Consider the following 26,115-nt stretch of genomic DNA (forward strand, 5'->3'; position numbering starts at 1 on the left):
TTGAGACAGCGTCTTGCTCCATCGCCCAGGCAGGAGTGCAATGGTGCGATCTCGGCTCACTGCAGCCTCTACCTCCCAGGTTGAAGCAGTTCTTGTGCCTCAGCCTCCCAAGCAGCTGAGATTACAGGCGCATGCTACCACTCCCAGCTAATTTTTGTGTTTTTAGTAGAGATGGGGTTTCGCCATTTTGGCCAGGCTGGGCTTGAACTTCTCGCCTCAAGTGATCTGCCTGCCTTGGCCTCCCAAAGTGCTAGAATTACAGGTGTGAGCCACCACACCCAGCCTATTTCTTTTTTTATAAAAGGTCTCTGGATAGTATTTTGAAAGCATTATATGTTTCTGATCCATCTTGGTCTATTATCTCAGAAATCTCATCATGGCTTAGCTGATTGCCCCTTACTCAAAGGCCGACATCATATTGTTGACCTGCTGGGGCTCGCAGTAATACTTGAAGGCTGGGATGCCAAGAGGATCCATTTCCAACTTACTCACATGGTTGTTGGCAGGATTCAGTTCCTCACAGGCTTTTTGATGGAGGGCCTCAGACTGTTACCCTCTCTCATTTCCTTTCCATATGGGCCTCTCCATAGGGTGGCTCACAACATGGCAGTTGGCTTCCTTAAGAAGCAGCAGTCAGTTGGCTGGACACAGTGGCTCATGCCTGTAATCCCAGCACTTTGGGAGGCCAAGGCGGGTGAATCACAAGGGGTCAGGAAATCGAGACCATCCTGGCTAACACGGTGAGACCCCGTCTCTACTAAAAATACAAAAAATTAGCCAGGTGTAGTGGCGGGCACCCGTAGTCCCAGCTACTCAGGAGGCTGAGGCAGGAGAATGGCAGTAACCCGGGAGGCGGAGCTTGCAGTGAGCCAAGACTGCGCCACTGCACTCCAGCCTGGGCAACAGAGCGAGGCTCTGTCTCAAAAAAAAAGCAGGCAATAGATAGCACCCAAAATGGAAACCAAGGGTTTTGTTAACTAATCTTGGAAATGACTTTCCATCACTTCTGTGATAGTCTAGTTGTTAGAAGCACATCACTAAAACCAGCCTGTACTCAAGGGGAAGAGATTACGTAAGAGCATGAATATCCCGAAGCAGAGATCATTGGGGGTTGATTTTAGCACCTACCTGCTGCACTACATAAGGTCAATATCATTGTGAATAATTAATTGGTAATCCAACTCCACTATTTGGTTGGTAAGTATTGACTTTAAAACTATGAAATTTACTTTAATTGGAGGTCTTATATCATTGTTTGTTTCTCTTTTTCTTTATTTTCCAGAATAACCTGGGTATCTTGTGGTCTGAAAGAGAAGAAATTGAAACTGCACAGGCTTACCTAGAGTCATCAGAAGCACTATATACTCAGTATATGAAAGAGGTATGTTACATGTCAGATAATTTTTAAGTTTTGATTGAAACTAGTCAAGAATTGATAGTAAGAATCCCTCATTCGTAATATTGGTGTGACTCTTCACTGTGCCCAGGAACTTCTCTATAGAGCTATCTGGGAAGTCACCTAATAGCTGAAATTATTGCATATTAAAGACTTCAGGATTTAAAAAAAGTAATTCTTGGATAGGACATAATGGCAACCTAGTCTAAATACCATTATAAAGGAAATATTATTCTAATGTTATCCTAAAATACTATTTGCATGTTTTTGTATTTATAATTTAAATATTTTATTTTGGTTTTCCATGAAAATAGCATTACTTGAAGGAAACAAGAACTGCTTTAACAAAACATCTGAAATCTTTGAAGCAATGGTTCTCAAATGTTAGCACCCATCAAAATCTGGAGAGCTCGTGAAAGCAGAGCAGACTGGGCATCCAGGCTCTGATTTAATAGTTCTGGGGTGGGGCCTAGGAATTTGCTTTTTTGTTTGTTTTTTTTTTTTGAGATGGAGTCTCGCTCTGTCGCCCAGGCTGGAGTGCTGTGGCCGGATCTCAGCTCACTGCAAGCTCTGTCTCCCGGGTTTACGCCATTCTCCTGCCTCAGCCTCCCGAGTAGCTGGGACCACAGGTGCCCGCCACCTCGCCCGGCTAGTTTTTTGTATCTTTTAGTAGAGACGGGGTTTCACCGTGTCAGCCAGAATGGTCTTGATCTCCTGACCTCGTGATCTGCCCGTCTCGGCCTCCCAAAGTGCTGGGATCACAGGCTTGAGCCACCGCGCCCGGCCTTTTTTTTTTTTTTTTTTTTGACATGGAGTCTCGCTCTGTCACCCAGGCTGGAGTGCAGTGGCAGGATCTCGGCTCACTGCAAGCTCTGCCTCCCAGGTTCACGCCATTCTCCTGCCTCAGCCTCCTGAGTAGCTGGGACTACAGGCGCCCGCCACCACACCCGGCTAATTTTTTGTATTTTTAGTAGAGACGGGGTTTCACCCTGTTAGCCAGGATGGTCTCGATCTCCTGACCTTGTGATCCGCCCACCTCGGCCTCCCAAAGTGCTGGGATTACAGGCGTGAGCCACTGCGCCCAGCTGGAATTTGCATTTTGAACAAGGTCCTGCCTGGGTGATGCTTGTGCTGCTGGTCTATGTACTATACTGTACTTTGAGAACCACTGCTTCAGGGCAATGGTTTTTCAATGATTTTTTTTTTAAGCCCGTGAAACCCTTCTGAAAATGCAACATATAAAAACTGATTGAGTTACTCTGGTTAAGCAGGTTAGAAGGACCCAGAGCCCAATCCACTACAGATTCTTCCTCCTCCCCACTGCAGTAGTACAAAAGAGATGCTGTAGAACTTCTAGGGCTCTGGGGAGCCAACACTGAAGACTCTCACTTTAGGGTCACGGCCTGCAAAGGTGACAAGCCACTGTGTTACCATCTGTTTCCTTAATAAACTTGTTTTAATATGAAAGGAAAATTATCAGGCACAATATTTTCTTATGGATTACTATTTGTCACAGCTATCTGCTTTAAAAATCCATTAATACGGCTGGGCATGGTGGCTCATGCCTGTAATCCCAGCATTTTGGGAGGCCGAGACAGGTGGATGACTTGAGGTCAGGAGTTCAAGACCAGCTTGGGCAACGTGGTGAAACCCCATCTCTACTAAAAATACAAAACAGCAGGCGTGGTGGCACACTCCTATAGTCCCAGCTACTCCAGAGACTGAGGCAGGAGAATCGCTTGAACCTGGGAGGCAGAGGCTGCGGTGAGCCGAGATCACACCACTGTGCTCCGGCCTGGTCGACAGTGAGACCCTGTCTCAAAAAAAAAAAAAAATCTATTAATAAAGTGCTTTTATAACATTAAAAAACTTGAAATAACATTAGATATCACATAAAAGAGACTAAACATACAAAATTATGTTTGCTAAATTCAGGCATCAGAATGCTTAACTACAAAAGGATATAAGAAGCTCGGTATGCCTGTAATCCCAGCACTTTGGGAGGCTGAGTCTGGAGGATCACTTGAGCCCAAAAGTTTGAGACCAGCCTGGGCAGCACAGCAAGGCCTCGTCACTACAAAAAATTAAAAAATTTGTCAGGTGTGGTAGCACACACCTGTAGTTTTAACTAGTTGGGAGATTGAGGCAGGAGGGTCACCTGAGCCCAGGAGTTTGCGGTTGCAGTGAGCTATCATCGAACCACTGTACTCCAGCCGGGGTGACAGAGTAAGATTCTGTCTTTATTTATTTATTTTTTTCTTTTTGATACGGAGTCTCGCTCGGTTGCCCAGGCTGGAGTGCAGTGGTGTGATCTCGGCTCACTACAACCTCCACCTCCTGAGTTCAAGTAATTTTCCTGCCTCCGCCTCCCAAGTAGTTGGGATTATAGGTGCCCGCCACCATTCCCGGCTAATTTTTTATTTTTTTGGAGACCAAGTTTCACTGTGTTGCCAGGCTGGTCTTGAACTCCTGAACTCAAGTGATCCGCCCACCTCAGTCTCCCAAAGTGCTGGGATTACAGGCATAAGCCACCATGCCCAGCCTCATACTTTGGCATTTTAACTTTCTTCCTGAAGTACTAACAAGAGCAGAGTGCCACAAGACCAAATAGAGATGTTAGTCTCCCCTTTCTTGCTTTTAGGCTCACAGTCTTGTATGTGAAATTGTTAATTTAAAATATAAAGGCTGAGGCCGGGCATGTGGCTCACGCCTTTAATCCCAGCACTTTGGGAGGCCGAGGTGGGTGGATTGCTTGACCTAGAAGTTCAAGATTAGCCTGGGCCACACAGTGATACTCTTGTCTCTATAAAAGCTAAAAAAAAATTAGCTGGGTGTGGTGGTGTGTGCTTGTGGTCCCAGCCACTTGGGGGGCTGAGGTGGGAGGATGGCTTGAGTCCAGGAGGTCAGTCCAAGAGGTCAAAGCTGCAATGAGCCAGGATCCTGCCACTGCACTCCAGCCCAGGCAACCAAACGAGACCCTGTCTCAAAAATAAATAAAATGTAAAAGCTGAGTGCGGTGACTTACACTTATAATCCCGCACTTTGGGAGGCTGAGGTAGGAAGATTGCTTGATGCCAAGAGTTCAAGACCAACATGAGCAACAAAGCAAGAACCTGTCTTCAAAGAAAAAAAAAAAGTTACTAAGCATCAATAGTATTTCATAAAAATAGTATTTATATGGAAACATAACACATATAGTGAAATTCCTTATGCTTAGTTGTACCTCTATTTCAGTTAAAAGAAGAAGGCCGGGCGCAGTGGCTCAAGCCTGTAATCCCAGCACTTTGGGAGGCCGAGACGGGCGGATCACGAGGTCAGGAGATCGAGACCATCCTGGCTAACATGGTGAAACCCCGTCTCTACTAAAAATACAAAAAACTAGCCGGGCGACCTGGCGGGCGCCTGTAGTCCCAGCTACTCAGGAGGCTGAGGCAGGAGAATGGCGTGAACCCGGGAGGCGGAGCTTGCAGTGAGCTGAGATCCGGCCACTACGCTCCAGCCTGGGTGACAGAGCGAGACTCCGCCTCAAAAAAAAAAAAAAAAAAAAAAAAAGAAGATACTGATTTGACTGTTAATATTACTTATGAAGTGTGAAAGCCATAACAGTGAAGTATGTACATAAAATAATATATTGATTATTTCCCCTCATCTAGACAGGGGTATGCTTGGTAAGCAGCCCTCGGCATTGTTGAGGAGTTCTCTGAAGAATTACTTATCTATTGGGTTTGCCTTGGGCCTTGCTTCCTGTCTTAGTTGTTTTTACTTTCTGTGAATCCTGGGAGCCCAAGTTGTGATGCTTTTAGTGTTCACATCCAGAATGTAAAATCATATTTTTATGGGAAGCGTTGTTCCTTTTTGAGTTTAATAAATTCAGTTGAAAGCAAGAATATGCTTCTAGATGGGACTATCCTCCTAGAAGTAGAATGAGGCAGAGGTTAGGTAGTTCTGCTCTTTTGGAAGACGTAAGAGGGGGTTGTAAGTGATTTATAAATATTAACTCACTTAATCCTCATGAGATAGATACTGTTATTACCCTTATTTTATAGACGAAAAAACAGAAACACAAGAGATCAAGTGACTTGCCCAAGGCAATAAATAATGGAATCTGGTTTTAATGTCCCTGTATTGAAAGGGGGTAATATACTTTTCTTATTTCCTTGAGAAAAAAATATCAGAATAAATATTAAAATCTCTCATTTGATTTTTATTAGTGGTCAGTTTAGAATACTACTACTCTAGAAACATATACATTTTTCTTATTTGTTTTGCTTATGCAGGTTTTTAACAGAGCCCTTTTACCAGACAAAATTGCAATTTGACATACTTAAAGAGGGGTCAGGCACGGTGGCTCACACCTGTAATTCCAGCACTTTGGGAGCCCGAGGCAGGCAGATCAAGAGATCAAGACCATCCTGGCCAACATGGAGAAACCCCGTCTCTACTAAAAATACAAAAATTAGCTGGGGGTGGTGGCACATGTCTGAAATCCCAGCTACTCAGGAGGTTAAGGCAGGAGAATCGCTTGAACCCGGAAGGCAGAGGTTGTAGTGAGCCGGGATGGCACCACTGTCCTCCAGCCTGGTGAAAAAGCGAGACTCCATCTCCAAAAAAAGGAAAAAAAAACTTAAAGAGGCTGGGCACAGTGGCTTATGCCTGTAGTTTCAGTACTTTGGGAGGCTGAGGCAGGAGGATCACTGGAGGATAGGAGTTCAAGACCAGCCTGGGCAACAGAGCAAGACCCCCATCTCTAAATAAATAAATAAGAATTTAAAAAAAGAAAAAACAAAATACTTAAAGAATTATATATATCTAAAAGCAAATTGGTGAATTTTTTGCATGTTTGCAGTTTAACTGCAACAACAGTAAAATTTTGTCAAATGTGAACTTACAGGGTATCTTTTATTTGTTTGACTCAGATTTTATGGTTAAGAAAATTACTTGGCTCACGCCTATAATCCTAGCACTTTGGGAGGCCAAGGCAGGTGGATTGCTTGAGCCCAGGAGTTCAAGACCAGTCTGGGCAACATAGTGAAACCCCGTGTCTACAAAAAAATACAAAAATTAGCCAGGCCTGGTGGTGCACACCTGTAGTTCCAGCTACTCAGGAGGCTGAGGTAGGAGGATTGCTTGAGGTGGGAGGATCGGGAGACAGAGGTTACAGTGAGCCAAGATTGTGCCACTCCACTCCAGCCTGGTGACAGAAACCCTGTCTGAATAAATAAATACAAATTAAAAAAACGGAAAATTACTTCTTGAGTAACAGGAAAATGAACTAGGAAAAAATGAAATGTATTTGGCTTGTAAAAGTTGATTTCTCCAGGTCCTCCAGAAGAGGGCACTTGGTGTTTACAGTTTAAAACTTTAAAGAGCTTTTGTTTTTCTTAATTGTAGGTTGGGTGTCCTCCTCTTGATCCTACTGAGCGTTTTCTTCCTGAAGAAGAGAAACTTACTGAACAAGAGAGATCAAAAAGGTGAGTAGGTGTAGAAATCAGCCCTTGCAAATATTTCCACATAGCATAGATAAGTGATTATTCAAAAAGGCACATACAAAGGTTACAGAATGGGGATTCTGACATGAGTAAAACCTCCATTTACCGCTTACATGTTATGTGACCTTGTTCAAACCTGAGACTCAGTTTCCTTATCTGTCAAATAGATACAATAAACAAATCCAACTCAAAGGGTTGGTGGGAGGATCAAAATAAATATGTATGAAATTTACTTAGAAAACGTAAACCATGGGCTGGACACAGTGGCTCACGCCTGTAATCCCAGCACTTTGGGAGACTGAGGCGGGTGGATCACAAGGTCAGGAGTTCGAGACTGGCCTGACTATTATGGTGAAACCCCGTCTCAACCAAAAATACAAAAATTAGCCAGGCACGGTGGCAGGCGTCTGTAGTTCCAGCTACTCGAGAGGCTGAGGCAGGAGAATTGCTTGAACCCAGGAGGCGGAGGTTGCAGTGAGCCGAGAGTGCACCACTCTACTCCAGCCTGGGGAACAGAGTGAGACTCTGTCTCAGAAAAAAAAAAGTAAACCATTACACAAATATTGGTTTATTTTTTCTTTACAGATTTGAAAAGGTTTATACTCATAACCTATATTACCTAGCTCAAGTCTACCAGCATCTGGAAATGTTTGAGAAGGCTGCTCACTATTGCCATAGTACACTAAAACGCCAGCTTGAGCATAATGCCTACCATCCTATAGAGTGGGCTATCAATGCTGCTACCTTGTCACAGTTTTACATCAATAAGGTAAGCATCTTGAAGTAGTTATCTAACAGAGTACCAATAGTGAGTATAAAAATAGAACCAGTAGTACCTTGAAAATACCATCTTTTAAAAACAGGTAGCTTGTATTTTATGATTTGCAACTGGACCCGAAAATGCAGCTCAGTTTGCCCGTGTACTAAAATTTTGTAGCTTTTTGTTGTATGAATTATTTTAAGTTTTAAAATACTGAGTTTTATCATTGTTTTTCATGTTACCTAAGACCAGTTCTTTTTTTTTTTAACATAGGCACGCTATCTCAACTCATTTTAGTGAGGTATTACCTTAAATTGCAGATTTTATCTTGTAGATATATCTTTATCTTTATGTAATGGTAATCTCATAACTGTGAGAATTTGACTGAGGAAGTTGACTGTTAAATGTGGGCTTTGATAAAAGCATGTGATGCATTTCAGTTATTTTTCAGAATTAACTCTGTAATAATTTTTTAATGTTGGAAATATGTCTGCTGAGTTCCAAAGTTCTAGGTCTTTATGACATACTTCTTTTGGATTGTTAAACAGGGACAATGTTTTTGAGTTTCTTAATTGTTTATCAGAATTTCTCATAAAAATTTAAAAAAGCATCGCTCACATCATGTTGATGTACCCTTAATTGACCCATTTATTCCTTTAATCCCTAAGAGTTTTTAATGCTAAAATAATTTTACACCACCTTTTCTAACCAGATTTTCCTATTAATCCTTAATAAGACATCTTGGCTATATAAATTACTTTTATTTATATTCCTAATTCGCAAGCCTCTATGAAATTTTGGTAATTCTCTGCTTATCAGAGATCCTTCTTTCATCTCTCTGGTAACCTGCTGCCTTATTCTTGGGCCTTTATCCTTTTTGAGCATTTCGTTAGCGTTGGTTCTGTAAATGCGCCCTATGATTAAAGTATTGTCCCACAGAATTTCATTCAGAAAAGCTATTAGCAGGAGAGAAAGGGCTGTGGTGACTGCAGCATCGCTTCTAGGACTTTGGTCTAAGATCAAGTGTGTAAGTAACGCTACTGCATATATCAGAGCATTCAGTTAACTAATTCTCATGAATCCATTTCATTGTCCTCATCCAAAGTGTTATCCAGTGCCTCTGCTTGTGACATCTTTTTTACAGCTGTTGGAGGCCCCTTGTTCATTTTGTTTAGCAACTTTAAAATTATGTATTCACTATGACTTTAATTAATACTTAAAACTCCATGGATATTGGAAGTACTAAGATATCTAGATATTAAAGTATGATTTAAAATTTAAAGTTGTTAAGCATTACTTATGTGGAGCATGCAGTAATTTTCATGAGACCTCCCACACCCTGCACTTTTATTTTTTGCCAAAATCTTTTTTAAGTTTTTGTTAAAACCAACTAAGTCGTATTGCAAAAAGAGGGATTTGAACCATGTTTTTAAAAATGCAATTGTCATTTATATCATTGTCATCTTCATCTGATTCCAGTGATGAGGTTTTGCTACGTGGTGAATCCCTACCTGGCAGCTGCTAAAGTCCCACATTTACCAGCCACCTAGAGGGCATAAGATACTCACTGTTCTAGCAGCGATTGCTCACAGGGAGCCAATCTGGACAAAGCTGAAATGATGATAATGGTTAAGGGATTGGATTATAGAGAGATAATTAAAATTTCATTATATAAACTCTTAACTTTCTTTTGGCTTTTAAGATTTAACACATTTTTATCTATAGATGTTGCTGGGCCAATACTTGACGTGCCCAGCTATTCTCAAGATGGCTTCTGAATTTGCCATAATGGAAAGATACATTTAATGCTGCGATTTTAAAGTTATAGCCAACCATTTAAAGCCTTTCAGGTATTACTATAATTAAGTAGACATTCTATTTAATGAGGGTGGCTTCCAACTAAAAGTTGGACTTTAACTTTGAACTTCTGCTGGGTGGTCCTTTTACATGACAAATACAAAATGTTTCTGTTAATAAGGAGATCTTCTCTAATTGTTTGAGAAGTTTGCCACGCCCAGAAATGAATTATGAAGTCTTCAAGAGTGTTGGTAAAGCAGTTCCATAAAGTTCATCTGTAGAAATCTGTTGACTTTAAAACTTGGTGGGAAGCCTTATTGTATGTAAATTTTAAAGATTTTAGAACACAGGAGTCTCTCCTTATCCAAATTTATCCTAATTGCCTTTGTATAGTAGGATGTAAAAGGGCTCTATAAACCTAATAAAAATTAAATCTTCAGACTGGGCAAGGTGGCTTACATCTATAACCCCAGCACTCTGGGAGGCCAAGGTGGGAGCATTGCTTGAGGCCAGGAGTTGGAGACTTGTCTAGGCAACATAGAGGAACCCCAGAATTAGGCTTGGTGGCATGTGCCTATAGTCCAGCTACTCAGGAAGCTAAAGGTGGGAGGATCCTTTACGCCTAGGAGGTTGAGGCTGCAGCGAACTATGATTGTGCCACTGCACTCCAGCCTTGGGCTAGAGTGAGACCCCTATCTCGTAAGGAAAAAAAAAATTCGGTCCTGACACAATGTAAATAGTCTAAGAATTTATTGTGTGTGGGAGTTTGGCTCTTTAGACTGAACCTAAAGGACTTTTTGAGACAGTTTAGGATGACAGCCATTCCTGTATATCTATTGATTAAATAAGGAGAGCTAACTTTCAATTGGCAGTTGTCTTTCAGCCTGAGTGGATTATTATTAAGAGTTTGGGGGCATTAATATTTTAACCTTTGAGGTTACATTTTAACCAGATAATACGATAATATGTCTTTTATACCTTCTGAATGATCTGCAACTCTATAGGGCCTCCTTTGTAGTATTTTTATCTGATTTTATACCTTTTCCCATATTAAAAGAAATTATGCAAGCATCAGTTGCAAATAAAGCTGTATGATAGCATTCACTGTTGTTTATTTCCCCAATAGCTATGCTTTATGGAGGCCAGGCACTGTTTATCAGCTGCTAATGTCATTTTTGGTCAAACTGGAAAGATCTCAGCCATAGAAGACAGTAAGTTTACCTTTGCATGTTTTACATAGCTTTTAAAAAAGTATTTTATTTTGAAATTATTTTAAACTTTTGAAAAGTTGCAAGATCAGAAGAGCTATCATATGCCGTTCTCCTAAATGCACCAATTTTTAGTATTTTCCTCGCTTGGAATCAAATTTTATTTTTCTCTCTGAACCACTGGAGAGAAGGTTACATACAAGGCTCCTTTACTCTTTCATACTTCAATATGTATTTCCTAAGAAGAATATCTTTTTACATAATCATAGATCATTTATCAAATTCAAGAAATGTAACATTGGCTAGGCACGATGGCCCACGCCTGTAATGCTAGATTTTGGGAGGCCAAGATGGGAGGGGCCAGGAGTTCAAGACCAGCCTGATCAACATAATGAGACCCTATCTCTGTGTTTTTAAAGAAATTTAAAAAACAAAAGTAACATTGATACAATTCTTTTGTCTACACTGCATATTTCTGTTTCATCAGTTGTTGCCATAATATTCCTTCTAGCATTCGTTTGCCAGTACTGGATTATACAGTTCAAGATTGCATATTGCATTCAGTTGTCACATCTCTAGGCATTTTTCATCCAGAATTGTTCCTCAGCCTTTCTTTCCCTTTCATCACTTAACATTTTTGAAGAATATGGGCCAGTTATTTCATAGAATTACTGCCAACTGGGGTTTGTGTGATGTTTCCTTATGCCACGATTCAGATGATATATTTTTGGTTGGAATACTACATGCATAAGCGATGTAGCCAAATATCCATCTTTTTAAGTATAGTGTTTCATTTAGTCTTAGAAAATCACAGTTAACATGTATCTTTGAGCCATTTAACAGGTTATGTAGTAAGTTTATCATTTTCTTTAAAAATAGTTTATTTTTAAAAATAGTTTGATTCTATAACTCACAGTTGAACAGTTTCCAGCCTTCTTACGATGTTTTAGGTTTTGAAACATCATGTCTTCCTTACAAATGGACATTCTAATTGTGTATCTGAAAAGTGCAGAGACTCTTAAGAGTTAAAGGAATGTACATTATCAAAGTAAATAGTTGCTTTCTCCCCTAATATATTAGCTACATTGAATTAATTATAGATTAGTTGAAGTCTAAGAGGCACTTGTCTCAAAAAATGAATAAAAACTAAATTGCTGAGATATTATTACTATATTTTATTTAAAATAATATTGTGAGATTTTTTTTACTCTTCAAAATAGCTGAAAAAATGACAGTGTCCAGTGTTTTCAAAATGTTCTTACTGAGCATTCTCATATATTGTTGGTTGGCGTATTTGTTGAAAATAATTTGGCTATATGTTGTGAATTATTTAAAATTGTGTAAACTCTTTTACTCAGTAAATTCCACTTCTAGGAACCTGCCCTAAGGAAGTAATCCAAAATCCAGGCAGATTTTTGCACAAATATATTCATGTTTCGAGTGTAAAAAAATGTGTCTGTGTGTGTAAACTTTCTAAACCTTTGTGTTGAGGGCTGACTTTCAATAGATTGCAGCAAGAAAGCTGCCCTGCTATGTATGACACTCTGACCCAGAAGCAGGTCATCTGAATAGTTTAGCACCAGGTTCTCCACAACCATGTGTTGTGTGACATAGAGGTTTTTGTGATAGTACAGATATGGAAACAACAAATTCCGGGTTAGAATTAGAAGAATGGCTAAATAATGGAATATCTATTTAATTGTATATAATGGTGTACTTAAAAATGAAGCTAAGAGTTGATAATGATATGAGTAAAGTGTTTGTGGTATGAGAAAGAAATATGCAAAAATACTAGTGAGTGCTTCTGGATAGTAGGATTTGGGGTGGATCTTTCTTCCCTTTTCCCCGAGCCCCCTGCTTCAGTAAATATCTGTTACTTTTGTAGTCAGGAAAAAGTGATATAAAAAAATTACAGTACCCAATGAAAATTACAGTTGTGATCACTAATTTAAACAAATCACATGTATATTTTAGCTCCTGAAGCTGAAGGAGAGGTGCCAGAGCTTTATCATCAAAGAAAGGGGGAAATAGCAAGGTGCTGGATCAAATACTGTTTGACTCTCATGCAGAATGCCCAACTCTCCATGCAGGTAATGCAGTCAGAAGTTGCCTTTTTCTTTCTTAAATGAGAACATTGTAAGTAAAAACTCATAGTGGGGATTGTGCTCATTGGGATCACATTGTGTTTAATATGAAAGGCGTGTAGAATGTTTTCATAAATATTGCTTTCTTGGTTTTAAATTGTACTCATCAAATTGATTGAATCCAGGAGGCAGAGGCTGCAGTGAGCCAAGACTGGACCACTGCATTCCAGCCTGGGCAACAGAGCAAGACTCCATCTCAAATAAATAAATAAATAAAATCTTACTTATCATTCAAGGCCTATCTTAAATACTACATCTTCCTTGAAGACTTCTCTTTGGTTAGACTATAAGCTTCTTGAGAGCTGGGAACTATGTCATATTCTTTTTTTTTTTTTTTTTTTTTAAAGACAGGCTCCCGCTGTGTTGCCCAGGCTGGCATGTGGTAATATAGTCATGGGTCACTGCAACCTTGATCTCCCCAGCTCACACAATCATCCCACCTCATCCTGGGAGTACAGGCATGTGCCACCATGTCCAGTTAATTTTTAAATTATTTTGTAGATACTGGCTCTCACTATGTTGCCAAGGCTGGTCTTGAACTCTTGGGTTCAAGTGATCCTCCTGCCTTTGCCTCCCAAAGTGCTGGGATTACAGGTGTGAGCCACTGTGCCTGGCCTAACTAATCTTTTTTTTTTTTTGAGACGGAGTTTTGCTGTGTTGCCCAGGCTGGAGTGCTGGAGTGCAGTGGTGTGATCGCAGCTGCAACCTCTGTGTCCCAGGTTCAAAGGATTCTCCTGCCTCAGCCTCCCGGGTAGCTGGGATTACAGGTGCCTGCCACCATGCCTGGCTAATTTTTGACTTTTTAGTAGAGACGGAGTTTCACCATGTTGGCCAAGCTGGTCTTGAACTCCTGACCTCAAGTGATCCACCCATCTCGGCCTCTCAGAGTGCTAGGATTACAGGTGTGAGCCACCACACCTGGGCAAGGCCTTACTAATCTTTATATACTTCTCAGTGTTATCTTACACACAGCATGGACTTGATAAAATCTAAAAGGGTAGATTTTTAAGAAATAGCTCATGTAATAGTTCAGAAATAGAAGCAGAAGTGATGGCAGTGAAGAGCATGGGCTCTGGAAACACACTAGGTAGGTATGAACTCCAGCTCTGCCGCTTCGTAGCTATGTCTTTGTGGCAATTTACTTAATATATTTTTGCCTCTATTTCCTCACAAATAAGTTGGAGATAATAGTACTTAATACTGTTGTTACGAGAGTTAAATCAGTATATATTAAGGCCAGTATATAAAAGTGCCTGAGACATACTAAGTCCTTAATAAATGTTAACTACCATCATCATTATTAATTTATACCCAATCCTAGTTTCTAACCACTAGGGAGAATAATAAAATTAATCATTTAGATGCAATATACTAATTGTAGATACATAGGAAGCTTTCCTGGGGGAGTCATTGTGCTTTTGTTTTTTTATATGTGTGTATTAAAGTATGATAATATTTTTTTTTTTTACATGGGACTCTGCTTGATAAAAGTATAATAATCTTTAGTGGTTGTATTAGTCCTTTCTCACACTGCTAAAAAGAGTTACTTGAGGCTAGGTGCAGCACCTCATGCCTGTAATCCCGGCACTTTGGGAGGCCAAGGTGGGTGGATCACTTGAGCCCATGAGTTTGAGACCAGCCTGGACAACATGTTGAAACCCTGTCTCTACCAAAAATACAAAAAATTAGCCAAGCATGGTGGTGTGCACCTGTAGTCCCAGCTACTGGGGAGGATGAGTTAGGAGAATCACTTGAGCCCGGGAGGCAGAGGTTACAGTGAGCCAACATTGCACCACTGCGCTACAGCCTGGGTAACAGAGTGAGACCCTGTCTCAGAAAAAAACAGAAAAAGAACCACCTGAGACTGGGTAATTTATGAAGAAAAGAGGTTAATTGACTTACAGTTCCTCAGGCTTAACAGGAAGCATGACTGGGAGGCCTCAGGAAACTTAGAGTCATGGCAGAAGGTGAAAGGGAAGCAAGCATGTCTTACCGTGGCAGAGCAGGAGAGAGAGAGAGCAAAGGGGGATATGCTACGCACTTCAAAACCATCAGATCTTGTGAGAGAGCTCACTCACTACCACAAGAACAGCAAGCAGGAAATCTGCCCCCAATGATCCAGTCACTTCCCACCAGGTCCCTCCTCCAGTTTGACTTGAGATTTGGCCAGGGACACAAATCCAAACTGTATCAGTGGTAAATAATGTAGAACCTTGTGAAACTACTAAACGAAAGAAAACTAAACAAACCAACACATCAGAAGCATAGGTCTTGAAGAGAGAAAGATCATTTTAGAGGTTAGAGGGTAAAGAGGAGGCATATTAAGGAAAGACAGGAAGTAGGGAGAAGAACTATGGGCTTTATGTCTAGAGAATTCGGAGCCAGGAAGAGCTGTCAAGTTGCTTCTGGTCAGGTAAGGAAAGCTGGAAAAGGAGGGTTGCAGGGACTCTTGGAGCAAAGCAGTAGGCTAATTGAAGAAAGCATCCTAGAGAGAACATGTAAATAAACAAGCAGCCCAGGAAGGAAGGAAGTATACAAGATTTAGAGACTTACGATCTACATTTGAAGTAATTGTGTCAAGCATAATGCACTATGATTTGACCCTTACCTTTCATTCAGTTGATGTTTCTAGTCTGGGAACTTAGAACTTCATCACTTGGTTAGTTTAAACTCACATATTTGCCATGCTACTAAATTACTCAGATTTTCCTTAAACCCAATTTTGTTTTTTGAGATGGGGTTTCTGTCACCCAGGCTGGCGTGCAGTGGCATGATCTCCACTCACTACATCCTCCACCTCCCCAGCTCAAGCAGTCCTCCCACGTCAGCCTGCCACGTAACTGGGACCACAGGTGTGTGCCACTGTGCCCGGCTAATTCTTTGTATTTTTGTTAGGACGATGTTTTACCGTATTGCCCAGGCTGGTCTTGAACTCTTGAGCTCAAGCAATTCACCCATGTCAGCCTCTCAAAGTGCTAGGATTACAGGTGTAAGCCACTGCGCTCAGCCCTGACTTTCTTTTTTAACCTTAACTTCATCCTGTATTAGTGTATTTATCTGAAAGACCTTTAGTTCAAGCTTTTTTTTTTTTTTTTTTAGACGGAGTCTCGCTCTGTCACCCAGGCTGGAGTGCATCGCAGTGGTGCGATCTCGGCTCACTGCAAGCTCCGCCTCCTAGGTTCACACCATTCTCCTGCCTCAACCTCCCGATTAGCTGGGACTACAGGCGCCCGCCACCACACCCGGCTAATCTTTTTTGTATTGTTAGTAGAGATGGGGTTTCACCATGTTAGCCAGGATGGTCTCGATCTCCTGACCTTGTGATCCACCCACCTCGGCCTCCCAAAGTGCTGGGATTACAGGCATGACCTACTGCGCCCGGCCCAGCTCAAGCTTTAAGACATACATATATTTATTTAATTAAGTATTTATGCCAAACCTGTGCTAGTCATTGGCCAAGGATACTATGATGGACAAAAATGAACCTAGCCTTTGACTTCATGTAAAAGTACAATTTTGCTAAGTTCCACAAAGGAGAGACACGTGGTATGAGAAGGCACAATGGGAGGAAATAACAAACAAGCTCTGGGGATGAGTAAGTAGGAGTTACCTAGCCTGAAGAAAAGAAGGCACACCATGCCAAGGAGCTGAAGCAGCATGTTTAGAAGTTCTGTGGCGTAAGGGAGGATAATACCAGAAGGGATGGAGCAAAGGCTGTGAGGTTGGAGCTGAGGGAGAGGGAGTGTGATATAAGGTAAAGTTAGAGTTAGAAAGGGGCTAGAGCAATCAAGGCTTTGAAGCATTGTTGTCTTCATCTTCTGAGCATTTGGAAACCTTGAAGGGTTTGTGGAGAGATCACTAGTGAGACAGTGTCAAGTGAAAAGAAGAAAAGGCCTTGGGATCTGTTATTTAATTTTATTGGCCATGAAGAGCTGACTCTTATTTCTTAACCACCTTAGTTATTCTTAGTTATTCCCCACCCCCAAGAGGTAGAGGAGAAAACTTTAACTAGGAAGGTAGATTTAACTTTGTTCATTTTGATGTCTTTAAGAGACCTAGAGCATTTCTCTCTGATATATTTCACTAAATAACTAATAGCATAAACATGGTAGCATTAATCTTAATGGCATCCTTGTGAAATATTTTTGTGATGTAGATTACAGTCTGTTTGTTTGTTTGTTTGTTTGTTTCTTGAGACGGAGTCTTGCACTGTCACCCAGGCTGGAGTGCAGTGGCACGATCTCCACTCACTGCAACCTCTGCCTCCTGGGTTCAAGCGATTCTCCTGCCTCAGTCTCCTGAGTGACTGGGATTACAGGCCCCTGCCACCATGCCTGGTTAATTTTTGTATTTTTAGTAGAGACAGGGTTTCACTGTGTTGGCCAGGCTGGTCTTGAACTCCTGACCTCGTGATCTGCCCGCCTTGGCCTTCCAAAGTGCTGGGAGTAATGTATCACATGTATATAATGTTTCACAATTCTCAAAGTACTTTTACAGGTAGCATTTATATTATTGGAAGGAGTAACTGTAAATGAATTTCAGTTCCTCAGAATAAATGATACGTAAGCAGCTTGTCTATTTAAATCCTTTTTTTTTTTCACATTTCTTGAGTTTTTAATATAACTGGAAGAAAGAAAGAAGTTTTCAAAGGTGTTTAAGACTATGATACCCTTCTAAACCAGGCTGGAAAGTAAGAGACTTTTCTAAAAAACTCTGAAGTTTGCTTTAATATTATTTAACAGCAGGAGGTGAGTGTCCTACTTAACCATAATTTATTTATTTTTCCTTCAGGACAACATAGGAGAGCTTGATCTTGATAAACAGTCTGAACTTAGAGCTTTAAGGAAAAAAGAACTAGATGAGGAGGAAAGCATTCGGAAAAAAGCTGTACAGTTTGGAACTGGTGAGCTGTGTGATGCCATCTCTGCAGTAGAAGAGAAAGTGAGCTACTTGAGACCTTTAGATTTTGAAGAAGCCAGAGAACTTTTCTTGTTGGGTCAGCACTATGTCTTTGAGGCAAAAGAGTTCTTTCAGATTGATGGTTATGTCACTGACCATATTGAAGTTGTCCAAGACCACAGTGCTCTGTTTAAGGTGCTTGCGTTCTTTGAAACTGACATGGAGAGACGGTGCAAGATGCATAAACGCAGAATAGCCATGCTAGAGCCCCTAACTGTAGACCTGAATCCACAGTATTACCTGTTGGTCAACAGACAGATCCAGTTTGAAATTGCACATGCTTACTATGATATGATGGATTTGAAGGTTGCCATTGCTGACAGGCTAAGGGATCCCGATTCACACATTGTAAAAAAAATAAATAATCTTAATAAGTCAGCGTTGAAGTACTACCAGCTCTTCTTAGACTCCCTGAGAGACCCAAATAAAGTATTCCCTGAGCATATAGGGGAAGATGTTCTTCGCCCTGCCATGTTAGCTAAGTTTCGAGTTGCCCGTCTCTATGGTAAAATCATTACTGCAGATCCCAAGAAAGAGTTGGAAAATTTGGCAACATCATTGGAACATTACAAATTTATTGTTGATTACTGTGAAAAACATCCTGAGGCTGCCCAAGAAATAGAAGTTGAGCTAGAACTTAGTAAAGAGATGGTTAGTCTTCTCCCAACAAAAATGGAGAGATTCAGAACCAAGATGGCCCTGACTTAATCCTTGTTTTTAAAGAAAGGAAACGTGCAATATTGAAGTGATCTTTTTCCCTAGTCAAACAGGCCCAATTCCATTGTGATATTTACCTTTATGGCCAGGTGAGTGCAGTTTGAGCTTGAGATACAGTCAACTGAGTGTTTGCTAGGATCCTAAGGAACATAAAGTTAATTAAAAACTTACACCTAATTATGTAAATTGCCTTGTTAAAGACATGTGATTTGTATTTTAGATGCTTGTTTGCTATTTAAATATAGACATTTCTACCCTCAGTTTCTAAATGTAGATTATTTGTTGGCTAGTACTTGATAGATTCCTTATAAGAAAAAATGCTGGGGAATATACCTGGTAGACAAGCCTGTTACTATATTAAGATTGAAAAAGTAACTTCTCTAGTTACTCCTTCTAAAATATTTGATTTCCTAAATTCCCCCCACCCAAAATCTTTCCCTTTTGAAAATACTAAAAACTAAGTTATGTTATTATAAAGTATAAAATGGTTTGTCTTAATTATAGGAGAAAAAGGCCTTGTTGGAAATAAAATAAACTGACTTATTTCACTAATAAAAACTACCATTTCCTCTTTTGTTTTCTTGTGAGCATTGGTTTTGTTTTTTGATACCTCAAAGATACTAGCTTATTTGAAGCTAGAGAAGAGTATTTCTTCAATAACATTGCATAGTTAGAAAACATTAAAATATCATTCATGGCTGAGTGTGGTGGCTCATACCTGTAATCCCAGCACTTTGGGAGGCCGAGGTGGGAGGATCACTTGAGGCCAGGAGTTTGAGACCAGCCTGGGCAACAAAGTGAGACCCCATCTCTATAAAACATACAAAAATTAGCTGGGGCATGGTGCCACCTGTCTGTAATCCCAGCTACTTGGGAGGCTAAGGTGGGAGGATTGCTTGAGCCCAGGAGGCCAAGGCTGTAGTGAACCATAATTGCCACTACACTCCAGCCTGGGTGACAGTAAGACCCTGTCTCAAAATAAAATAAAATATTATTCACTTAGTAAATATTTATTGAGCTACTACTGTGTCCCAGGAAACCTTACTGACTGATTTCTCGTCAGAGGATCCTAGCATGTTTATAAACTTCTAAGCACTGTTGAGAAAGGATATATTTGTCATAATTAAACCTTGTTAAAGTGTGTTAGTCATTTTAAGAAATGCAGGAATGAAATGGAGTTCCTCTCCGGTGTATTGTCAAAATCAGTCGTAACATTTAATATAGAGAATAGCTCTGTGTGTTAGCTTGCCTGTTAAAATTGTTTCTGAAAGCTTAGGTCTGGGTCAACGCTAAGATTCTGTAACATTTATGTAAACACACACACACACACACACGCACGCACACATGTAAATCACCTTGCTTTCCCTTTGAGATCAATTTTCCAGGAAGAAAATTCTTTGAGTATAACAGTCAGAAATGTGTAATTCACTCAATATTTAACTGATATGTATTCAAGTCTTTACTAAGGTCAGGCCCTGCTCTCACTTTTCTAATCATAGAGGATATGATGATTAACAGGATAAACAAGGACCTGTTCTCAGAGACTGAATAAACAACTAAGATAATTTCAGGCCATAAGGGCTGTTAAGAAAGGAAAACTGAAATGGTAAACTTTTTTTTTTTTTTTGAGACAGAGTGTCACTCTGTCGCCCAGGCTGGAGTGCAGTGGTGTGATCTCGGCTCACTGTAATTTCTGCCTCCCAGATTCAAGCAATTCTCCTGCCTCAGCCTCCCGAGTAGCTGGTATTACAGGTGGCACAACACCACGCCTGGGTAATTTTTTGTATTTTTAGTAGAGGCGGGGTTTCACCAGGCTGGCCAGGCTGGCCTTGAACTTCTGACATCAAGTGATCTGCCTGCCTCGGCTTCCCAAAGTGCTGGGATTACAGGTGTGAGCCACCACGCCCAGCCTGAAATGGTAAACTTTTAATGGAAGGGGTGCTGTCTTAGCTGTGGTGATCTGGAAAGGTCTTTGAGAAGGTGGGAGGTGACACTGAGCTGATAACTAAATGGGGGAAGAAAGCAACCAGGTCATCTTTAGGTAGGGTGTTCCAGGGCTGGAATAAGCTCAGGAAGGAGTTTGGCATGAGAAAGACCAGAGTGGCTGGAGCAGATAAGGGTGAGCAGTGCGGGGAGCAGTGGGGAGTCCAGTTGGAGAGGGCTTTGTAGATCAGGGTAAGGAGTTTGGATTTTATTCAAGGTGCAGTGGGAACCTTAATGAAATTTTAAAAAGTGAAGCAGCATGATCTAATTGGATTTTTTTTTTTTTTTTTTTTTTGAGACAGAGTCTCCCTCTCTCGCCCAGGCTGGAGTGCAGTGGCGCGATCTTGGCTCACTGCAAGCTCCCCCTCCTGGGTTCACGCCATTCTCCTGCCTCTGCCTCCTGAATAGCTGGGACTACAAGTGCCCGCCACCACGCCTGGCTAATTTTTTTGTATTTTTAGTAGAGACGGAGTTTCACCGTGTTAGCCAGGATGGTCTCAATCTCTTGACCTTGTGATCCACCCGCCTCGGCCTCCCAAAGTGCTGGGATTACAGACATGAGCCACCGCGCCTGGCCTCTGATTGGAATTTTTAAGAAACTACTCTGGCTCTTAGGTCAAGGGAAGGGGAATAGGGCAGCCGAGAACCAGAGGAAGCAGAGAAACAAGTGAGTTTCTGTTAAGATTAATCCAAGTGAGAGATGAAAGTGGTTTGGACTAGGATGAGTAGAGATGGAGAAAAGTGGATAAATTCTGGATGTGTTTTGAACACGTTAGAGGGTCAAGTGTAGAGCATGAGGGGAAAAGAAGAGCCATGTTAAGCTGAGGAAGTATGGAGGCAAAACATGTTTTATGGGGGATATGTGGGTTTAGAATTAAGAGTTTTGGGGGAAGTTCCAAGATGGCCAAATAGGAACAGCTCCAGTCTACAGCTCCCAGCATGAGCAACGCAGAAGATGGGTGATTTCTGCATTTCCAACTGAGGTGCCGGGTTCATCTCACTGGGGCTTGTTGGACAGTGGCTCGCTGAGTGTGAGCCGAAGCAGGGTGAGACAGGGAAGCACAAGGGGTCAGGGAATTCCCTTTCCTAGTAGGGAAGCTGTGACAGATGGCACCTGGAAAATCGGGTCACTCCCACCCTACTACTGTCCTTTTCCAATGGTCTTGGCAAATGGCACATCAGGAGATTATATCCTACACCTGGCACCGAGGGTCGCACGCCCACAGAGCCTCGCTCATTGCTAGCACAGCAGTCTGAGATAGAACTGCAAGGCTGCAGCGAGCCTGGGGGAGGGGCGCCCGCCATTGCTGAGGCTTGGTTAAGTAAACAAAGCAGCCGGGAAGCTCAAACTGGGTGGAGCCCACCACAGCTCAAGGAGGCCTGCCTGCCTGTGTAGACTCCACCTCTGGGGGCAGGGCATAGCTGAACAAAAGGCAATAGAAACTTTTGCAGACTTAAACATCCCCGTCTGACAGCTTTGAAGAGAGTAGTAGTTCTCCCAGCACGGAGTTTGAGATCTGAGAGTGGACAGACTGTCTCCTCAAGTGGGTCCCTGACCCTGAAGTAGCCTAACTGGGAGGCACCTCCCAGTAGGGCCAGACTGACACCTCACACGGCTGCGTGCCCTTCTGAGCCAAAGCTTCCAGAGGAATGATCAGGCAGCAACATTTGCCGTTCTGCAATATTTGCTGTTCTGCGGCCTCCTCTGGTAATACTCTGGTAAACAGGGTCTGGAGTGGACCTCCAGCAAACTCCAACAGATCTGCAGCTGAGGGTCCTGACTGTTAGAAGGAAAACTAAAAACAGAAAGGACATCCACACCAAAACCCCATCTGTACGTCACCATCATCAAAGACCAAAGCTGGATAAAACCACAAAAATGGAGAGAAACCAGAGCAGAAAAGCCGAAAATTCTAAAAATTAGAGCGCCTCTTCTCCTCCAAAGGAACGCAGCTCCTCACCAGCAATGGAACAAAGCTGGACGGAGAATGACTTTGACAAGTTGAGAGAAGAAGGCTTCAGACGATTGGTAATAACAAACTTTTCTGAGCTAAAGGAGAATGTTCAAGCCTATCGCAAAAAAAGGTAAAAACCTTGAAAAACGATTATACAAATGGCTAACTAGAATAGCCAGTGTAGGGAAGTCCTTAAATGACCTGATGGAGCTGAAAACCATGGCATGAGAACTGCGTGATGCATGCACAAACTTCAGTAGTCGGATTTGATCAACTGGAAGAAAGGGTATCAGTGATTCTTCAATCAAATGAATGAAATGAAGTGAGAAGTTTAAAGAAAAAAGTAAAAAGAAACAAACAAAACCTCCAAGAAATAGGGGACTATATGAAAAGAGCAAATCTACGTCTGATTGGTGTACATGAAAGTGACGCGGAGAATGGAACCAAGTTAGGAAACACTTTTCAGGGTATATTATGCGGGAACTTCCCCAACCTAGCAAGGCAGGCCAACATTCAGATTCAGGAAATACAGAGAATGCCACAAAGATACTCCTCGAGAAGAGCAACTCCAAGACACATAATTGTCAGATTCACCAGAGTTGAAATGAAGGAAAAAATGTTAAGGGCAGCCAGAGAGAAAGGTCAGGTTATCCACAAAGGGAAGCCCATCAGACTAACAGCAGATCTCTCAGCAGAAGCTCTACAAGTCAGAAGAGAGTGGGGGCCAATATTCAACATTCTTAAAGAAAAGAATTTTCAACCCAGAATTTCATATCCAGCCAAACTAAGCTTCATAAGTGAAGGAGAAATAAAATCCTTTACAGACAAGCAAATACTGAGAGATTTTGTCACCACCAGGCCTGCCTTGCAAGAGTTCCTGGAGGAAGTACTAAACATGGAAAGGAACAACCGGTACCAGCCACTGCAAAAACACGACGAATTGTAAAGACCATCGATGCTAGGAAGAAACTGCATTAACTAATGAGCAAAATAACCAGCTAACATAATGACAGGATAAAATTCACATATAACAAGATTAACTTAAATGTAAATGGGCTAAATGCTCCAATTAAAAGACACAGACTCGCAAATTGGATAAAGAGTCAAGACCCATCAATGTGCGTATTCAGGAGACCCATCTCACGTGCAGAGACACACAAAGGCTCAAAATAAAGGGATGGAGGAAGATCTACCAAGCAAATGGAAAACAAAAAAAAAGCAATGGTTGCAATCCTAGTCTCTGATGAAAGAGACTTTAAACCAACGAAGATCAGAAGAGACAAGGCCATTACATAATGGTAAAGGGATCAGTTCAACAAGAAGAACTATCCTAAATATATACGCACCCAATACAGGAGCACCCAGATTCATAAAACAAGTCCTTAGAGACCTACAAAGAGACTTAGACTCCCATACAATAATAATGGTAGATTCAACACCCCACTGTCAACATTAGACAGATCAACGAGACAGAAAGTTAACAAGCCTATCCAGGAATTGAACTCCGCTCTGCACCAAGTGGACCTAATAGACATCTACAGAACTCTCCACCCCAAATCAACAGAATATACATTCTTCTCAGCACCACATCGCACTTATTCCAAATTTGACCACATAGTTGGAAGTAAAGCACTCCTCAGCAAATGTAAAATAACAGAAATTGGCTGGGCACAGTGGCTCAAGCCTGTAATCCCAGCACTTTGGGAGGCCGAGGCGGGCGGATCACAAGGTCAGGAGATCGAGACCATCCTGGCTAACATGGTGAAACCCCGTCTCTGCTAAAAAGTACAAAAAAACTAGCCGGGCGAGGTGGCAGGCGCCTGTAGTCCCAGCTACTCGGGAGGCTGAGGCAGGAGAATGGCGTGAACCTGGGAGGCAGAGATTGCAGTGAGCTGAGATCCGGCCACTACACTCCAGCTTGGGCGACAGAGCGAGACTCCGTCTCAAAAAAAAAAAAAAAAAAAAAAACAGAAATTATAACAAACTTTCTCTCAGACCACAATGCAATCAAACTAGAACTCAGGATTAAGAAATTGGCCGGGCGCGGTGGCTCAAGCCTGTAATCCCAGCACTTTGGGAGGCCGAGACGGGCGGATCACGAGGTCAGGAGATCGAGACCATCCTGGCTAACACGGTGAAACCCCGTCTCTACTAAAAAATACAAAAAAATTAGCCGGGCGAGGTGGCGGACGCCTGTAGTCCCAGCTACTCGGGAGGCTGAGGCAGGAGAATGGCGTGAACCCGGGAGGCGGAGCTTGCAGTGAGCTGAGATCTGGCCACAGCACTCCAGCCTGGGCGGCAGAGCGAGACTCCGTCTCAAAAAAAAAAAAAAAAAAAAAAAAAAGAAATTTACTTGGCCGGGCACGGTGGCTCAAGCCTGTAATCCCAGCACTTTGGGAGGCCGAGACGGGAGGATCACGAGGTCAGGAGATCAAGACCATCCTGGCTAACACAGTGAAACCCCGTCTCTACTAAAAAATACAAAAAACTAGCTGGGCGTGGTGGCGGACGCCTGTAGCCTGTAGTCCCAGCTACTCGGGAGGCTGAGGCAGGAGAATGGCATAAACCTGGGAAGCGGAGCTTGCAATGAGCTGAGATCCGGCCACTGCACTCCAGCCTGGGCGACAGAGCAAGACTCCGTCTCAAAAAAAAAAAAAAAAAAAAAAGAAATTTACTCAAAACTTCTCAACTACATGAAAACTGAACAAACCTGCTCCTGAATGACTATTGGGTACATAACGAAATGAAGGCAGAAATAAAGAGGTTCTTTGAAACCAATGAGAACAAAGATACAACATACTACAATCTCTGGGACATATTTAAAGCAGTGTGTAGAGGGAAATTTATAGCACTAAATGCCCATAAGAGAAAGCAGGAAAGATCTAAAATTGACACCCTAACATCACAATTAAAACAACTAGAGAAGCAAAAGCAAACACATTCAAAAGCTAGCAGAAGGCAAGAAATAATTAAGATCAGAGCAGAACTGAAGGAGATAGCGACACAAAAAACCCTCCAGAAAATCAACGAATCCAGGAGCTGGTTGTTTGAAAAAGTCAACAAAACTGATAGACTGCTAGCAAGACTAATAAAGAAGAAAAGAGAGAAGAATCAAATAGACACAATAAAAAATGATAAAGGGATATCACCACCGATCCCACAGAACTACAAACTACCATCAGAGAATACTATAAACACCTCTATGCAAATAAACTAGAAAATCTAGAAGAAATGGATCAATTCCTGGACACATACACCCTCCCAAGACTAAACCAGGAAGAAGTTGAATCCTGGAATAGACCAATAACAGGCTCTGAAATTGAGGCAACAATTAATAGCCTACCAACCAAAAAAAGTTCAGGACCAGACGGATTCACAGCTGAATTCTACCAGAGGTACAAAGAGGAGCCGGTACCATTTCTTCTGAAACTATTCCAATCAATAGAAAAAGAGGGAATCCTCCCTAACTCATTTTATGAAGCCAGCATCATCCTGATACCAAAGCATGGCAGAGACACAACAAAAAAAGAGAATTGTAGACCAATATCCCTGATGAACATCGATGCAAAAATCCTCAATAAAATACTGGCAAACCGAATCCAGCAACACATCAAAAAGCTTATCCACTATGATCAATTCGGCTTCATCCCTGGGATGCAAGGCTGGTTCAACATATGCAAATCAATAAACATAATCCATCATATAAA

At 41.7% G+C, this 26,115-nt stretch overlaps 1 protein-coding gene across 2 annotated transcripts in view; it reads left to right on the forward strand.

Moving 5' to 3' along the window:
- The window catches only part of KIFBP (kinesin family binding protein), a 31,311-nt gene extending 12,266 nt beyond the window's left edge, over positions 1-19,045 (forward strand). Inside the window, exons 2-7 of one of the 2 annotated variants that reach the window (XM_033208689.1) lie at positions 1,283-1,381; positions 6,788-6,867; positions 7,471-7,654; positions 10,569-10,653; positions 12,625-12,740; positions 17,586-19,045. In XM_033208689.1, coding sequence (XP_033064580.1) covers positions 1,283-1,381; positions 6,788-6,867; positions 7,471-7,654; positions 10,569-10,653; positions 12,625-12,740; positions 17,586-18,461 — 1,440 coding nt within the window. In that variant the 3' untranslated portion in view covers positions 18,462-19,045. The remainder of the gene's footprint in view (positions 1-1,282; positions 1,382-6,787; positions 6,868-7,470; positions 7,655-10,568; positions 10,654-12,624; positions 12,741-17,585) is intronic. The other variant, XM_033208690.1, reaches the window with a different exon arrangement.
- Positions 19,046-26,115: the final 7,070 nt, after the last annotated feature.

This window comes from Trachypithecus francoisi, unplaced genomic scaffold (genome assembly GCF_009764315.1).
Source record: "Trachypithecus francoisi isolate TF-2019V2 unplaced genomic scaffold, Tfra_2.0 Lachesis_group9, whole genome shotgun sequence".
In the NCBI taxonomy this organism is placed as follows: Eukaryota; Metazoa; Chordata; class Mammalia; order Primates; family Cercopithecidae; genus Trachypithecus; species Trachypithecus francoisi.